The following is a 19175-nucleotide window of genomic DNA, read 5'->3' on the forward strand; positions in this document are numbered from 1 at the left end:
ACACGTTTTGAGCGCATGCACTTGAAACGTGTCTGATGATATGGTTGGTTTTACCTGTGTCCAGTGACCTTCAATAAAGCTGTTCGTTTTTGCAACTGCTGGATCATCGTTCATTTGTTCTCCATTGGAGTGTCCTGCCGGGCACAGATCCGAGCACTGCTACGAGGTGGTGAGCTGGAGTACTTTGTTCTTTGTTCGTACTAACCCCTGCATGCCAGGAACATCCTACAGGAAAGCAGAATTGGTGATGCACTGACCCAGTTGTCAAGCTATCAGAATTTAGCCCTTAGATCCTTACACCATTTTACTTGCTTCTGATACATCAACTTTAAGAACTATCAGCTAAGCTACTGCCTTATTTATCCATCCCCCTAGATGGACACGATACTCACAAGTCCCTGTTATTCATTGCACCTTTATATGCAGCATTGTATCTGTCTATTTATTACAATAAATAAATAGGACTATTCATGTTTGACGACAAATGTGTCTAAATACTTTCATCTGTGAGAATAATATGAGAAAAGATTAAGAAAAATATGTATAAAAGAAAAATCATTTGTGTGACATACATGTCCTTCCAGTGTCAGACATGCGTCCACCATCTCCTTCAGCATAAACAGGGACCACGGTTACTGTATAAGGTGTGTCTGGCTGAAGTCCCCTTAGTACAGTGTAGATGGTATTTCCAGGAACAGTTGTCTGTAAGTTCAGAAACAAATGCCAACATGTTAAAATACTTCTCAAATACTACTAAAATACTTTACAAGACAACGCTATTTAAAATAAAGAAATACACTAAAAAGAAAATTTACCACTTCCTCGGATCCTCCAGCAGTGGGTACATAATAAACCTTATATTGGCGCACATTTCCTTCAGCTGCTTCCCATCTTACATTTAAAGTACTTGTAGTTGGGTCATATACTCTCAGATTTTTGACTGTGCTTAAAGGCTCTGAAATACAATTTGTTTATTTTTATATTCAACAAAACATATATTAGACATAGTACATAATAATAAAATGTACAGTAAAAAAAATTCTTATACAGGACGTCATATTTTTAGATTTACTAGTTATTGTGTATATTTGCTGTAAAAATAGACATTAGGGAGCCCTTAAAGTTCTGCATGGTAATCCCTACAGGTTAAAGCAATATGCTAAATTCTAGGAACATTATAGAACATTCAAGCATTAGATGATTATTCCCATCACAGAAAGTGGTGATGTATCTTAAAGGGGTAATCCGGTGCTCCAGCCTTCTGAACATTTTGCCATAGCCACACCCCCTCCATTCATGTCTATGGGAGGGGGTGTGTCAGCGGTGTGTCCTCTGCGATTGGAACTCGCATCCCCTATCCTTTGGATAGGGGATAAGATGTTTTATGGCGGAATACCCCTTTAAGTGTGTCTATTAAGATCTTTTGTGATATTTTCATTTGACCACTAAGCCTAATAATTAGTTAACACTTTCTGTTCTGTAATGAAAACTTTTCAGCAGTGTCTTCCTTATCATCTCAGACAGGATTACAGTGAAAGGTGACACCAATATATAGATAAGACAGGATCAGGGCATTTAATTTCAGTGATGCTCAGAGCTCAGTGTCCCCTCCTCCCCTCTCCTATGCTGCACAATGCGGGGGGGATTTATCAAAACCTTTGGTGAGCAAAAGTTAACCAGTTGGCCATAGCAACAAATCAGATTGCTAAAAAGGCCTCTAAAAAATAAAAGAAACAATCTGATTGGTTGCTATGGGCCACTTGTCATTTTTTTCTCTGCACTAGTTTTGATCAATCCCCCCGTTGACCTCAGTACAGATCAGAAAGCGTGGGTATAAAACACTCCCATAGAAGTAAATAGGGTCCCCTCAAGCCTATTGTGGCTATGTTTATGGGTGCTGCTGTTAAGGATATTCAGATGCTGTTAAAAGCAGCTCAAGCAAGATGGCTGTCCTAATAATAATAATGCACTAAAATTATATAAAAATTGTTACAATCAGAAAATAGAAAAAAGATTAGACAAATGTTTCAGACTCTGAATCTGATCTGAAAAAAAGTAGTTGATATATTTACTTTCAAGACTTCAACAGGAGAAAGGCAGGAATAAATAGCCCATGTTCAATAAAATGCTCACAGGGACATACAACAAGGCCTACAGTCTATAAAATAAATGACTAAACTTACTTGTCTTTCCTCTTCCTGAAATTCTTCCTCCTTCTCCTTCAGCATACTGAGATGCTACAGTTATAGTGTATGGAGTATCTGGCTGAAGTCTCTGCAGCACAACACTGTTCTGCCTTCCACCAACAGTTGTCTAGGGACACAATAAACATAATCCTACAGTTACGAGGTTTTCCATAGCCATTCGACGCTCTCCCTCCCAAAGACAACATCACTTTCAGAACACATGCCGCTGGCTGGGTTAATGCTCTAAACTCAAATAAAGAATGAAGCCTTTAAGGGTATGGCATGGTATCAGACAGAACCAGGGCCGTCTGTGTCAGCTATTTACAGTAAAGGCTTTCTAAGAAGAGAAGCTATTCACAGGCTAAAACAGCAAGGACTCAGAAATGGAAAATGTGGATTTGAACACCTTTTTTTAAGAAGAATGGGGGAAATTCATCAAGACCTTTGCTGAGGAAAAGTTGACCAGTTGCCCGTAACAACCAATCAGATTGCTTCTTTCATTTTTTTAAAAGGCCTCTGAAAAATAAAGGAACAATCTGATTGGTTGCTATGGGCAACTGGTCAACTTTTCTTCAGCACAGGTCTTGATGAATTTCCTCCAATATGAGCAAACTATAATATCTGAACAAGCCAAATAAATATCCAAACACCCTTCACCATCCAAATCATGAGCCTATAGAATACCTCCATGTTTTTCTGACTCTATGGCCCTCATTTACTCAGAGTGGAGTGTTGGTTTCTGTGTGGTATTTTTTTCCAGACAGGTATTTTCCCATGGTATTTACTATTTTTTTCTCTATGTTTTGCATTTTTCCCTACATTTTGCTTTTTTTTTAACAAATGTTCTAAACTGTCGGGTTTTCCAGAGCTGAACTCCACCACATTTTATGTGGGAACATTAGTAAATATGTTTTTTCTAAACTGTTGGGTACATGCCCCTTTTTTGTGGACATGCCCGTTTTTTAAGGCAACCCTGCACCTTTTCCGGGTTTTTGGATGAAAATGGAGTGATGGTCAGGTCCAAAGGGTTTTTTGATTGCAAATTTAAGCACACATGACATGCACCAAATTTCAGCCGTAAAACCCAAGAAAAAAAACCTCAGGAAGGGGAAGATTTATCATTGTTGTCTTTGGAAAGTGAGTTTTAAATTCATATTTTTTTTTCTGCTTTGGTTTTGCTTATGTGTGACATATCTATTTGGGTCACATAAGCAAAAAACAATAAATCACTTCAGAACACTAAGTTTTATGAGTCTTCCACGCAGTCTTTTCTGCATAAAAAGTCTCAGTTGTGACTTTTTGTGAGACTTTTTAAAAGTGTTCTCCTAAGGCAGTTTTGTAAGCCAGATCTCACCTAGCTTTGACTTGCAAAATTTTCGAGATGGTTGCGACTGTTTAATGCCTGTCTGTGACATTCGCACTTCATAAATCCTGGACCATTGCAAAATGAAAACTGAAAATTGCTTAGGCAGGGCTATTTGCTATTTTATGTGCACTCCCAAAATTAGCAAAATAAAATTCTAAGGCGCACGCGCGACATTTTGTGCACCAGGAGTAAGCAGTAAAAAAGGCTCTAAATGCAATGATAAATCTCCCCCGAAATTATTCATAAATAAACCCCTATATGTTTTCTTTTCTCTCATATTCCATAGAAATCAGTGATGCAAAATAAACAAATGGTGGTATGCTCCAACACATCTGTAACATGAAGGTAGCTTTTCCCAGAAGAATTACCCTTGGAGAGCACAGTATACCTCTCCATAAAACTAACAGCTACTGACCCTGTGTGCCATCATATAGGATCTCTTTACACAGTATTGAGGCAGAATACTCTAGTTATTTTAGTCGGATATCGGGGCCTTGGTATCAGTTAAACTTTAGTTTCAGCTTCAGGTGGGCCATAATCTTTATTGTCCTGACCTGAGACCCCAAATAAAATTTATCTGTTCAGTTTTTAACATCGCATGCTTTAGAAAGTTTCTGGAAAAAGGTTCTATAGTGAAACTTAGCAGTCTTGCTATTCATTCAACATTACTCAAAGCCATGTTTTCTATAGCGAAAAAGATTTTATAGCACAGATACATGGCCGTTCACGAGGATATGATTCTTCAATGGAAAAAGCAGACTCAATTCATTTATATTGGTAATTCTAGTTATGTGGAAATAGTCCTGTTCTTCAATAAAACGCTGCACATCAATACCATAAACAAGCCTGTAGAACTGTAGATTAACCAAATAAAACTATAAAAATAAAAAATAAAAGTCTTCCAAGGTGTCTTGTCCTGTTCTGATCTATACAGCTGGGAAATCTTCACAAATAAACCTTTTAAGTTTCACAGAGATGTCTCTATGAGACAGAAGCCCAGTAATGGTGCTGAAGAGCTGCCAATTCTCACTCTCTTGTGCTGGATAGTTTCAAGCATTTATAGATACAAATTCAGCAGTGAGAATGTGTTTTACTAGCAGCTGGAGACAACTTCAAGAGAAAGCTAATTATGGGCCATAAAAAAACACAGATAAAAGAGAGTACATTCTGCCATCTTGCATAAATCCATATGGAGGTAAAAGCTGTGAAATGCAAAATATGCACGGTAACAGAAAGTCTTATTGGTTTTGGTACTTGATGTAAAACTGATAACAAGCTGATGGAAATAGCTGATTTACTGGTCCGAAATCCTGACATGAAAATAAAGTTCACATAGTTGTCAGGTACATGATTAAATCAATCTCTTAAAGTGTACCTGTCTTTTGCAAAAAAACTTTTTATCTAAAGTAGATAATAACATTATATGTATATTTGTAAGATACATTGGTAAAAAAAAATGTGTATATTTTTGGGTGAATAAATGCTGTCTTGTCCCTGCAGCTATTGTCCGTGGTCCGTGTGTCTTTGTGTGAAAACAAAATATTGGAAGTGAGGGCAGGAGAAACAGGGCTCCCTTGGTTTGTCAATCATCCTGCTGTGTGAGCCGGGGGCATGTCACTGAGCCTCAGTGTACAGAGCCCTGCTTGTCCTTAGTGTACAGAGCCCTGCTTGTCCTCATTACACAGAGCCCTGCTTGTCCTCAGTGTACAGAGCCCTGCTTGTCCTCAGTGTACAGAGCCCTGCTTGTCCTCAGTGTACAGAGTCCTGCTTGTCCTCAGTGTACAGAGCCCTGCTTGTCCTCAGTGTATAGAGCCCTGCTTGTCCTCAGTGCACAGAGCCCTGCTTGTCCTCAGTGCACAGAGCCCTGCTTGTCCTCAGTGCAGAGAGCCCTGCTTGTCCTCAGTGTACAGAGCCCTGCTTGTCCTCAGTGTACAGAGCCCTGCTTGTCCTCAGTGTACAGAGCCCTGCTTGTCCTCAGTGTACAGAGCCCTGCTTGTCCACAGTGTACAGAGCCCTGCTTGTCCCGCCCACATTCCCTGTATTTTGTCTCTGCCACAGATACATAGGCAATAGCTTCAGAGACAAGACATTAATCCAATGTGTATTACAACTATAGATATAGGACCTTATTTACTAAGAGTGGATTGTATTTCTTTGGGGATGGGGGGGCGGGGGGGGGGGGATTCCCGACAGGCATTTTTCCATGCTATCTACTAATATTATTTACTAATGTTCTTTTTTTTACCTATGTTTTGCTTTTTTTTTTTTTTTACACATACTTTGAGCTGTCAGTTTTTCCAGAACTCAAATACACCACATTTAATGTGGGGACATTAGTAAATGTGTAGGTTTTCTTTAAAAATGTGTCTAACATGCCCTCTTTCAGAGACATGCCCCTGTTTAGCATTTTCTGAGAAAAATAAAGAGTTTTTAAGCAAATTTTGGCACTTGACACGTGGCACAAAAACCCTACAAGATCTTCTCATAAAAGCCTTAGTTAATTAGGCCCAGAATGTTATTATCTACATTATATAAAAAAGTTTTTTTGCATATGACAGCACCTATATAATATCATATTTTTAGTAAGCAAAACGTTGACCTGATGAACAATGAGCAAAATAATAGGAAGGAGGAAAATTATACAAATAGTTCATCTCTATTTTTACATATAGTTTGCAGACTAAAATTCCACTTATCTGCCAAATATAGATCTTAAATGTTTTAGGAGTTACACAAGCCAATGTGCTGCCCAAATTGTAAGAAAAATATGCATTTATTTACAAATTTTTTAGATCACTCAGCAAGTAGCTTATCTGAGTTCATTCTCTGCTTCTGGGCTTGTGAGATTCCAGATTCTCAGGCGGTTGGTTAAAAGAAATAAAAGTCTCTGCTGTCTAATGTGGGGGAAGAGTAAATGGCAGATTTTTTTCTTGTTGGCTTTTTTACTAGGACTGTGACTTTTAATTCTTAGTTTTTAACTTTTTGCGCGCATAAACATGACTGTTACGCCGAGCGCTCCGGGTCCCCGCTCCTCCCCGGAGCGCTCGCTACACTCTCGTTACTGCAGCGCCCCGGTCAGATCCACTGACCGGGTGCGCTGCGATACCGCCTCCAGCCGGGATGCGATTCGCGATGCGGGTGGCGCCCGCTCGCGATGCGCACCCCGGCTCCCGTACCTGACTCGCTCTCCGTCGGTCCTGTCCCGGCGCGCGGCCCCGCTCCCTAGGGCGCGCGCGCGCCGGGTCTCTGCGATTTAAAGGGCCACTGCGCCGCTGATTGGCGCAGTGGTTCTAATTAGTGTGTTCACCTGTGCACTCCATATATATACCTCACTTCCCCTGCACTCCCTCGCCGGATCTTGTTGCCCTTGTGCCTAGTGAAAGCGTTCCCTTGTGTGTTCCTAGCCTGTGTTCCAGACCTCCTGCCGTTGCCCCTGACTACGATCCTTGCTGCCTGCCCCGACCTTCTGCTACGTCCGACCTTGCTTCTGTCTACTCCCTTGTACCGCGCCTATCTTCAGCAGTCAGAGAGGTTGAGCCGTTGCTAGTGGATACAACCTGGTCACTACCGCCGCAGCAAGACCATCCCGCTTTGCGGCGGGCTCTGGTGAATACCAGTAGTGACTTAGAACCGATCCACTAGCACGGTCCACGCCAATCCCTCTCTGGCACAGAGGATCCACCTCCTGCCAGCCGGCATCGTGACAGTAGATGCGGCCATGGATCCCGCTGAAGTACCTCTGCCAGTTGTCGCTGACCTCACCACGGTGGTCGCCCAGCAGTCACAACAGATAGCGCAACAAGGCCACCAGCTGTCTCAACTGACCGTGATGCTACAGCAGCTACTACCACAGCTTCAGCAATCATCTCCTCCGCCAGCTCCTGCACCTCCTCCACAGCGAGTGGCCGCTTCAGGCCTACGACTATCCTTGCCGGACAAATTTGATGGGGACTCTAAGTTTTGCCGTGGCTTTCTTTCACAATGTTCCCTGCACTTGGAGATGATGTCGGACCAGTTTCCTACTGAAAGGTCTAAGGTGGCTTTCGTAGTCAGCCTTCTGTCTGGAAAAGCTCTGTCATGGGCCACACCGCTCTGGGACCGCAATGACCCCGTCACTGCCTCTGTACACTCCTTCTTCTCGGAAATTCGTAGTGTCTTTGAGGAACCTGCCCGAGCCTCCTCTGCTGAGACTGCCCTGCTGAACCTGGTCCAGGGTAATTCTTCCGTTGGCGAGTACGCCATACAATTCCGTACTCTTGCTTCTGAACTATCCTGGAATAATGAGGCCCTCTGCGCGACCTTTAAAAAAGGCCTATCCAGCAACATTAAAGATGTTCTGGCCGCACGAGAAATTCCTGCTAATCTACATGAACTCATTCATCTTGCCACTCGCATTGACATGCGTTTTTCCGAAAGGCGTCAGGAGCTCCGCCAGGATATGGACTTTGTTCGCACGAGGCGTTTTTTCTCCCCGGCTCCTCTCTCCTCTGGTCCTCTGCAATCCGTTCCTGTGCCTCCCGCCGTGGAGGCTATGCAAGTTGACCGGTCTCGCCTGACACCTCAAAAGAGGACACGACGCCGCATGGAGAATCTCTGCCTGTACTGTGCCGGTACCGAACACTTCCTGAAGGATTGTCCTATCCGTCCTCCCCGCCTGGAAAGACGCACGCTGACTCCGCACAAAGGTGAGACAGTTCTTGATGTCTACTCTGCTTCTCCACGCCTTACTGTGCCTGTGCGGATATCTGCATCTACCTTCTCCTTCTCTACTATGGCCTTCTTGGATTCCGGATCTGCAGGAAACTTTATTTTGGCCTCTCTCATCAACAGGTTCAACATCCCGGTAACCATTCTCGCCAGGCCCCTCTATATCAATTGTGTTAATAATGAAAGATTGGACTGCACCATACGTTACCGCATGGAGCCCCTTCTAATGTGCATCGGACCTCATCAAGAAAAAATTGAGTTCTTGGTCCTCCCCAATTGCACTTCCGAAATTCTCCTTGGACTACCGTGGCTCCAACGCCATTCCCCAACCCTGGATTGGTCCACGGGGGAGATCAAGAGCTGGGGTATCTCTTGTTTCAAGGACTGCCTTAAACCGGTTCCCAGTACTCCCTGCCGTGACCCTGTGGTTCCCCCTGTAACCGGCCTCCCTAAGGCCTATATGGACTTTGCTGATGTGTTTTGCAAAAAACAAGCTGAGACTCTACCCCCTCACAGGCCTTATGACTGTCCTATTGACCTCCTCCCGGGCACTACTCCACCCCGGGGCAGAATTTATCCTCTGTCCGCCCCAGAGACTCTTGCTATGTCTGAGTACATCCAGGAAAATTTAGAAAAGGGGTTTATCCGCAAATCCTCCTCTCCTGCCGGAGCTGGATTTTTCTTTGTGTCCAAAAAAGATGGCTCCCTACGTCCTTGCATTGACTACCGCGGTCTTAATAAAATCACGGTAAAGAACCGCTACCCTCTACCTCTTATCTCAGAACTCTTTGATCGCCTCCAAGGTGCCCACATCTTTACCAAACTGGACTTAAGAGGTGCTTATAATCTCATCCGCATCAGGGAGGGGGATGAATGGAAAACGGCATTTAACACTAGAGATGAACACTTTGAGTATCTGGTCATGCCCTTTGGCCTGTGCAACGCCCCTGCCGTCTTCCAAGACTTTGTTAATGAAATTTTTCGTGATCTCTTATATTCCTGTGTTGTTGTGTATCTGGACGATATTCTGATTTTTTCTGCCAACCTAGAAGAACACCGCCAGCATGTCCGCATGGTTCTTCAGAGACTTCGTGACAATCAACTTTATGCCAAAATGGAGAAATGTCTGTTTGAATGTCAATCTCTTCCTTTCCTAGGATACTTGGCCAGGGACTACAAATGGATCCAGACAAACTCTCTGCCGTCTTAGATTGGCCACGCCCCTCCGGACTCCGTGCTATCCAACGTTTCTTGGGGTTCGCCAATTATTACAGACAATTTATTCCACATTTTTCCACCATTGTGGCTCCTATCGTGGCTTTAACCAAAAAGAATGCCAATCCTAAGTCCTGGACTCCTCAAGCGGAAGACGCCTTTAAACGGCTCAAGTCGGCCTTTTCTTCTGCTCCCGTGCTCTCCAGACCTGACCCATCTAAACCCTTCCTATTGGAGGTTGATGCCTCCTCAGTAGGAGCTGGAGCGGTTCTTCTACAAAAAAATTCTTCCGGGCATGCTGTTACCTGTGGTTTTTTTTCTAGGACCTTCTCTCCGGCGGAGAGGAACTACTCCATCGGGGATCGAGAGCTACTGGCCATTAAATTAGCACTTGAGGAATGGAGGCATCTGCTGGAGGGATCTAAATTTCCAGTTATTATTTACACCGATCACAAGAATCTCTCCTATCTCCAGTCTGCCCAACGGCTGAATCCTCGCCAGGCCAGGTGGTCTCTGTTCTTTGCCCGGTTTAATTTTGAAATTCACTTTCGCCCTGCCGATAAGAACATCAGGGCCGATGCTCTCTTTCGTTCCTCGGATGCCTCGGAAGTAGAGCTCTCTCCGCAACACATCATTCCTCCTGACTGCCTGATCTCCACTTCTCCAGCCTCCATCAGACAAACTCCTCCAGGGAAGACCTTCGTCCCTCCACGCCAACGCCTCGGAATCCTCAAATGGGGTCACTCCTCCCATCTCGCAGGCCATGCGGGCATCAAGAAATCCGTGCAACTCATCTCTCGTTTCTATTGGTGGCCGACTCTGGAGACGGATGTTGTTGATTTTGTGCGGGCCTGCACTGTCTGTGCCCGGGACAAGACTCCTCGCCAGAAGCCTGCTGGTCTCCTTCACCCTCTGCCTGTCCCCGAACAGCCTTGGTCTCTGATTGGTATGGACTTTATTACTGACTTACCCCCATCCCGTGGCAACACTGTTGTTTGGGTGGTCGTTGATCGATTTTCCAAGATGGCACATTTTATTCCTCTTCCTGGTCTTCCTTCTGCGCCTCAGTTGGCAAAACAATTTTTTGTACACATTTTTCGTCTTCACGGGTTGCCCACGCAGATCGTCTGGGATAGAGGCGTCCAATTCGTGTCAAAATTCTGGAGGGCTCTCTGTAAACAACTCAAGATTAAATTAAATTTTTCTTCTGCTTATCATCCTCAATCCAATGGGCAAGTAGAAAGAATTAACCAGGTCCTGGGTGATTATTTACGGCATTTTGTTTCCTCCCGCCAGGATGACTGGGCAGATCTTCTACCATGGGCCGAATTCTCGTATAACTTCAGAGTCTCTGAATCTTCTTCCAAATCCCCATTTTTCGTGGTGTACGGCCGTCACCCTCTTCCCCCCCTCCCTACTCCCTTGCCCTCTGGTTTGCCCGCTGTGGATGAAATAACTCGTGATCTTTCCTCCATATGGAAAGAGACCCAAAATTCTCTCTTACAGGCTTCATCACGCATGAAGAAGTTTGCTGATAAGAAAAGAAGAGCTCCCCCCATTTTTTCTCCCGGAGACAAGGTATGGCTCTCCGCTAAATATGTCCGCTTCCGTGTTCCCAGCTACAAATTGGGACCAAGCTATCTTGGTCCTTTCAAAGTTTTGTGCCAGATTAATCCTGTCTCTTACAAACTTCTTCTTCCTCCTTCTCTTCGTATTCCTAATGCCTTTCATGTCTCTCTTCTTAAACCACTCATCCTCAACCGTTTCTCTCCTAAACTTATTTCTCCCACTCCTGTCTCCGGTTCTTCGGACATCTTTCCTGTAAAGGAGATACTGGCCTCCAAAAAGGTCAGAGGGAAAACCTTTTTTTTGGTTGACTGGGAGGGCTGTGGTCCTGAAGAGAGATCCTGGGAACCTGAGGACAATATCCTGGATAAAAGTCTGGTCCTCAGGTTCTCAGGCTCAAAGAAGAGGGGGAGACCCAAGGGGGGGGGGGTACTGTTACGCCGAGCGCTCCGGGTCCCCGCTCCTCCCCGGAGCGCTCGCTACACTCTCGTTACTGCAGCGCCCCGGTCAGATCCACTGACCGGGTGCGCTGCGATACCGCCTCCAGCCGGGATGCGATTCGCGATGCGGGTGGCGCCCGCTCGCGATGCGCACCCCGGCTCCCGTACCTGACTCGCTCTCCGTCGGTCCTGTCCGGGCGCGCGTTGCCCCGCTCCCTAGGGCGCGCGCGCGCCGGGTCTCTGCGATTTAAAGGGCCACTGCGCCGCTGATTGGCGCAGTGGTTCTAATTAGTGTGTTCACCTGTGCACTCCATATATATACCTCACTTCCCCTGCACTCCCTCGCCGGATCTTGTTGCCCTTGTGCCTAGTGAAAGCGTTCCCTTGTGTGTTCCTAGCCTGTGTTCCAGACCTCCTGCCGTTGCCCCTGACTACGATCCTTGCTGCCTGCCCCGACCTTCTGCTACGTCCGACCTTGCTTCTGTCTACTCCCTTGTACCGCGCCTATCTTCAGCAGTCAGAGAGGTTGAGCCGTTGCTAGTGGATACGACCTGGTCACTACCGCCGCAGCAAGACCATCCCGCTTTGCGGCGGGCTCTGGTGAATACCAGTAGTGACTTAGAACCGATCCACTAGCACGGTCCACGCCAATCCCTTTCTGGCACAGAGGATCCACCTCCTGCCAGCCGGCATCGTGACAATGACTATTTTTAATAGACTGTACACTTATTTTGTGGTGTCAATAAAATTTTTTTTTATTTTTTTATTTGACTATAAACATTTTTAGCATCCTGCTGTGTGTCTATTAAGGACATTTTTTATAAACTTTGTGAAAACATCTGGCTTTAAAGTTACCTTTAGGCAAGCAATTGTAAACTATTTATACTGAAAAATCCTAAGCTGTTCAAAATCTTTTTTTTATTAACTAAACACCTAAAATTGCCCTGCACTGTAAGAATATTTATTAGACCTGCATTCCACAATTTATGACAACATTTTCTTTCATCTTCTGTACATTGATGCCATTTGTACTGGCATGTATGTGCAATGGACCAATCGCTTCAATAGTTGTCTGCCAAACATTCATCCCCATGTACTTAAACTTTCCATTTGATTGAACATTCATCTGTTGTCTATGGGGAGGGCAGAGGTAAACTGCTGCCAGACTCCACTGGAGACAACTTATATCTTTCAGAACAATAGGATCGGGCAGCCGAAACCCTTTAAACAAGAGAGTTACCATACACCTCAGACAATCAGCCAAACCCATGAAGTTGGCAAGTTCTTCAACTTTTGTCTAAAGTGTATGGGCACTTTAAAGGATGTCTGTAACCTAATGTAGACTTACATTATTAGGGTGCAGCCAAAGGAAAAAAAAGTGGTGCTAAACCACTGATTTCAAATCTGTCATCTTTATTGTTCCACTTACTTCCATTCCTTTGCTGTAAGCCTCCAAAAGGGCAAACTAATGAACAGAGAAGACTACTTAGCTCAGGAAAATAATGGGGAGGACTACTTAGGTTATGTTCACACTGCGGAATCTCCGCTCATGGAATTCCGCGAGCAGAGATTCCATCAGGTCGCCACCACCAAAGATACTTCGGTGGAAGGACTGCGGGGCACTGCGCCATCACCATTGACAGCTATGCAGTATTTGCGGAATTCCACGCAAAGAATGAACATGTTCTTTCTTTGCGAGGAACAAAATTCCGCAGTGTGAACGGGTCTCGCGACAGACCCATTCACACTGATCATAATGTTCACAGCACGGAATTCTGCTTGCGTAATTCCTCTCACCCTTTAACTTTTATGTTTGCAGGCTTAGGGTTTGTAAACACTGCACAGTCTCTGCCCAAAGTTATCCCACATTTGAGCAACAGCCACGATACCCTTATGCACTAGGACCAAAGGGACCTGTGCCATCACCACTGACGGCAATGCAGTCGGCGTGGAGTTCTGCCAAAAGAATGAACATGTAAATTGTTTTGACGTGTGAATTTTCTACGCTGAATGTTTTTTCCCGCTAAAATTCAGCTGAAGACCCTTTAACACCAATGCTAGATTAGTGCAGCAGAGTCTCGGAGAATTCCTAACTAGAATTTCACATTCTAGAGTGAACACACCCTCACAGTGCGAAAATGCAAGTGAGTAGAAAGAAAAATTACAGATTCAGAATAGGCCTTTTTTTCCTAGTAACAAGTGACCTTAGTTTAGGGAGGGTTACCCTCTCTAACTGAACATGGGATTATAGACCAACTAAGACAGTGGTTCTCAACCTGGGGTACAAGTACTCCCGGAGGTACTTAACAGTTATCCAGGGGGTACTTGAAAAAAATCAGTAATGGCAGCCACAGCCACTGGTTACTGGTCTGGACCACTTTGAAATTAATGGTAGGCTGACGTAATTGCACCGAGGAGCAGAGCAGGAGGACAGCAAAGGGGAAGTGCGGCACTGGGCTGCTGTGGGCAGTAATTACCATCAGCTTTGTTGTTCCACTGTCCCTGCAGACTGGGGACCTACTGCTATGAGCCATAGCAATAGGTCCCCAGACCAGAGGAACAGTGGAACAACAAAGCTGAATAGTATGGTGCCTTCCACTATATATGGGGGCACAGAGGGGGATGAACAACTTTATGGGGATGCAAAAGCAGCTACTTTAACTTTGTGTGACAATAAACATGGAGAGTTTGTAAATAGGTGGGTATTGTACTGCAGAAAGTAGCCTAAAATGTTTGTTTGGCTTGTTCTGTGGAGAAGTCTTGTATTGGAGAAATCTTAATGGTCGGTCTAGGCCAGATAGTGAAGAAAAGAAAAGTAAACAACTCCGGTTAGAGAAGACATCACCTGTAAATCGGGGGACTGGGGAGATAGGGAGAGGAATGTAAAGAGGAAAGTAAAGAGTTAAGTAAAGCATAATAATAATTACAAAAGGTCTCTAATATGGAGGTACAATTTTTTTGTGAATGGGCTGTCAAGGGGTACTCAGGCAAAAAAGGTTGAGAACCACTGAACTAGGAGCCTGTCATCAAGTAGCAAGACAGAGCTCAGCAATGCACTTTAGCAATTTCATTTTGGCAACTCAGTAAAATTGCAACTACACTAAGGATTTTTTGGGACATTGTGAGGGCCATCATATTGCCTGAGCTTTTACTTCTCACTCGTATACTTTGTTTATATCCGATTCATCAATTCTTGCCCACTGGGAAAATGTACTTATTCCTACTTGCCCACATGAACTATTTCCATTGTCTTTTTGGAGTGTGTTACAAAATAACAATCTTTTCGGTTTCCTAAAATAAACACAATATTTTATCCAACTCCCAGACAGAAAACTATTTAATCAATAAGTTTATATAATTGTTAGCTTGATTTTTTCTTATAAAGTAAAAATAAATCTGCTTAGAGTTTTTTTTTAACTATACTATGGTGTTCCTGTAAGCTATTATTGTATGGTATAAAAATGTAGTTTTCTGCTCCCTGAATAAACATAACTTCTAATATGGGAAAAATCCAGTATTGCCTGCTGAGCTTACAGGATTTCAGTAACATGCCTTTGATTTATTTCTGAAAAAATGCATTTTATCGTCATACTTCCAGCAGATGCGTTTTATAGACCAGCAGGGAGTGCTTTGAAGTACGCATTTATGCCATTAGCTGATGCAGAAGTACAGCTTTTTTCTCATTTCTTTTGCTTTTCTACAGTTCCCTAAATAGCTTAATTTAGGGTTGGGGTTAAAATAATAGACTAATATTAACCATATATATTCAATCTTTGATGCTGGATGCTGCAGCACGTATGATAATTAATTCCTGCCTTATTTTTCTATATTTAGCATATAAAATTCCATATGAAAAGTAATTTCCTCTCTAAATAGGCCCTAATAAATTATTACATGCCATGCCATGACCTATGCATATTGCAGTATTTTTCTTCGGATATGACATTTACCACCCCCAGAGAAACACTATAATGCATTGCCAATGGCACAGTACCGTAACCATAGCAAATGAAAGCTGAGAATTAAGTAAGCAAGTTCAAAGCCTTTATGCTCTAGTCTATCCCTACACACTGCAGGCATTACTACTACATTTTGCATAAGTTGCTAAACAAAATCTGTGTCTGCAAGAGTTTTCTGATCACACATATAACCTGCTATTCAGACATGTCATAAGACTGCGATTGGTTTCATCTTACCACCAAGACCCTCACAGTTATAAGTATGAAAACATCCAGGCCCCTGTTCTTGACAGAGAAGTGGTCATACATGCATGGTCATTTTACATTAACATAAATGTGAGATGCAAGTTAAATAAAAGCACATATTGTATGTAATAGATTGAAGGGGGTACCTCCTGTTTATATAGCAAGCTCCATAAAGATTTAATAATTCAGTTAAAATCTAGTGCGCATTCCTAACTTCAGTAATAAAAGTGTTCATCATACTTTGAACAAATGTCTTCTTGAATTCAAAAGTAACATCTAACTTTCTCCTGGCAAGTTATATATGAAGCATATTACCCAACAATGGGCACTATGAGCACAGTAATAAGCCAGGTGCTTGGTTGTCTCCCCCTGTGGGCTTGGTGTTTCAGTGAGGGTGTTCACTGCTCAGTGCTATGCCAGTGTTAGTTTAGGGACCCACTCTTATCAGGTGGCCTTGACTCAGTGAGTGGGCTTGTAAGTTTTTGATCAAAAGGTACAATAACAACTTGTTAGTTTTTTTTTTTTTATGCTGAGAAACAATTAGATCATTGTACAAGTTGTGCGCCATTGTTCTGTTTTTCTTTTTATGAAATACAGTACTAATGAAAAGCATCCTTTCACTATTAAACTTCTTCTTGAGATCTACAATGAACTTTAAAGGGGTATTCCAGCAATAGAAAAAAAACTATAAAAACTATAAAGTCCTATAAAAAAAAAAAAAGAAACCATACTCACCTGCCTGATATCCCATAGGTGTCACTCCAATGGCTCTCGGTCCCTGCTGTTCACTGATGTTCCTGGTTCCTGTTTATGGGCTTGGGGACATTGTCTTAAAGGAATTAACAAGCAGCAGTGAGTGGTAGGAACCAGGATCCATCAGTGCAGCGGTTGTGAGGGGAAAGGGCTGAAAAAGCCCTAGGACTAAAAAAAAGAGGTTCACTGCATAGTGGCAAAAAGGAGTTTCACTGCAAAATGGCATCTGTAGCTTCCCTCCCCATCCTGCTTGTTGTCTATAATTGGATGTGTCACTTCATTGTTTGTTTGTTTGTTTTTTTACATTAAATTCATAGCTGACTTTTTTAATGAATGAATGAATACATTTTATCACATCATTGCTTTCCTATGAAGGTTGTGTTTAACTGGTGACACGCAGCCAGATGTCTAACTGTGAGATGCTTCCCCATCCTTGGAATCTCAATTGTGCCAACAAAAACAGCAGCTTAGTATGATGTGGATTCTACCCATTCTATGACATTGCTGAGAATTTATAACATATTAGATATCTCCTCTGAGAGACATATTAGCTTTTAATTTCCTATAAAATCGCCAAAAATTATCAAAAAATATTACACTAATATTTAGACAGGCCTGTCTGTGATAAAGTTAATGGAACACACCCAAATATATCTCTATTCCATGTAATAGTTAATGTGAACTATGTTACTATCAGTCTTTGGGGAAAGTGATTTATCAAATTACCGTTTGTTCAACTCCATCTCCCACAGCAGGTTGATAAAATATCCTGTATCGCTGCACTCTGCCAGTGGCTGGGTCCCATCTCACAGTCAGGCTGTTGGAGGTTGCGTTATAAACTTGCAAGTTGCGAGGACCATTTCTTGGACCTAGAAGAGTGAGAATGAAAAAGGACACCGCGCTATCATTACTGCACAGAGCGAGTACGCTCTGCACGTAATGACGGGCAATACAGGAGACGGAGCATCATTACATCACAGCTCCGCCCCTCGTGACGTCACGAGGGGGCGGCCGCGGACACGGAAGCCCGCACACAGCGTTCGGAGTAATGAACTTCCGGACGCTGCCAGCAGAGCTCCAAAAGGCAGGGCAGCGTACAACCGCTTTAACTCACTGATATGGGGTAGGAAAAAAAACAAGAATCAAATTGGAACATTTATGTCAAACAAAGGAGAATGGAGGATTGGATTTTCCAGATATTTATAGGTATTTTTTGGCAGGACAAATGTATTTTTTGATAGAATGGGAAAAATTTGCGTTGTTTAAATATGTATTGTCTTGTTATGGTGAGATTTTTGGAAACATCTTTCACCTATTGGAATCAGGGAAACTAGGGGAGAGTAACTGGAGGAAAATTTTGATGGTAAAAAAAACTTGGTTAAAACATGGAAGATATTTAGGAAAGAAATGGATATATAAGGAATAATGGATGAGGCACTGTTATTCAACAATGCAAACATGTATGAGGTGAGTAAGTTAGGAGAATTGAATTTATTTAAGGATAGGGGACCCCTAAAGATAAAAGATGTATGGGAGAAGGGTAAATTTAAGAATTGGCCAGAATTAAAAGAAAAACTAAATTTAAAAGTGGATGGATGGCTGGAATATAGAAGTCTTAAAGGAGCTTTTCTTGAATATACAAGGAGAGGAGGAAAAATATACTCAATATACCCTGAGATAGTGGTCAAGATAATGAAAGGGAAAAAAAAAAAGGCATATTTCATGTGTGTTTCAAGTCATGGTTAAATCAATTAAAAACAAATTTTACCATAAGTTCTCAACAATGGCAGGAAGAAATTGAACCAAGTAAAGAAATAAAATGGGATGATGTACGGAAAAACATCAATAAGGTATCAACAAACTTAAATTACAGGATAATGCAATTTAATATAGTGTATAGGCTCTACTATACACCATACTTTTTGGAAAAAAAATAGGTGTTAGAAGAGAGAGTAAATGTAATAGATGCAATGTAGAGAAGGCATGTCAGTTACATATCTTCTGGAGATTGTTGGATATTGGAGAGAGGTGTATGGTAAAATCGAAGAGATAACTGGTGTATGCATGAAGTTCTGCCCGACGTTGGCAATTTTTTCTTTTCTCCCTCTAATTTAGGGGGTTTGGTTTTAATAATGTGATAGAACTATGATGTAAGGGGGCGAGGAGCGAGGGGGACAGGTTGTAAGGAACTGTAAAACAGAAGGAGTATATGCTTAATCTACTATAGTTGATTTAGGAAAATGAAAATAACAAGTGTAAGGTAAGGGGGGTAATTTAGAGGGTGAATAAAATATAAGAGGAATTGAGTGGTGTTCTCCTGACCTCCAGACCCCTTGCCCCTCAATGGATTAATGTACTTGGGATAAGGGGGGGGGAGAGAGAGACGATATTGATATAAACAGAAATTTGGAAAATATATTGGGATTTGTGATGTGTATAAAAATTTTATAAAAGGAGTAAAGAAAAAAAAAAAAAACTCTGGCTGCAGATTACATAAGCTTGGCTCCTAAATCCAAGCTGTGAATGTGCTTCAAATGTATGTATATTTCCAAAAACCTTGGTGCCAGCACTAAAAAATGTATGGCTGATAATGCGAAGGGGTTAGGGACTTAAAGGTTTTATGCAAAAATGAAAACAGATTATAGTTGAACAACAGTGTTTATACATTCACTCACTTGGAGTTGTTGTCAGGATCTTTGGTACTAAGGGAACAGAAAAAATGTGAGACATTAGTATA

At 42.7% G+C, this 19175-nt stretch overlaps 1 protein-coding gene across 8 annotated transcripts in view; it reads right to left on the bottom strand.

Annotated features, from left to right (window-relative positions):
• Positions 1 to 19175, bottom strand: part of COL12A1 (collagen type XII alpha 1 chain) — a 165893-nt gene that overhangs the window by 77490 nt on the left and 69228 nt on the right. For all 8 annotated transcript variants that reach the window (XR_008891251.1, XM_056565894.1, XM_056565888.1 and 5 more), the window contains 5 exons: positions 19114 to 19140; positions 17165 to 17307; positions 2184 to 2313; positions 816 to 955; positions 573 to 702 (listed from right to left, as the gene is read on the bottom strand). Coding sequence is in view for 7 of the 8 variants with exons in the window: in XM_056565894.1 (XP_056421869.1) it covers positions 573 to 702; positions 816 to 955; positions 2184 to 2313; positions 17165 to 17307; positions 19114 to 19140 (570 nt within the window). In the remaining variant the exon portion in view is untranslated. The remainder of the gene's footprint in view (positions 1 to 572; positions 703 to 815; positions 956 to 2183; positions 2314 to 17164; positions 17308 to 19113; positions 19141 to 19175) is intronic.

The sequence above is a fragment of the Hyla sarda genome, chromosome 3 (genome assembly GCF_029499605.1).
Source record: "Hyla sarda isolate aHylSar1 chromosome 3, aHylSar1.hap1, whole genome shotgun sequence".
Lineage (NCBI taxonomy): Eukaryota > Metazoa > Chordata > Amphibia > Anura > Hylidae > Hyla > Hyla sarda.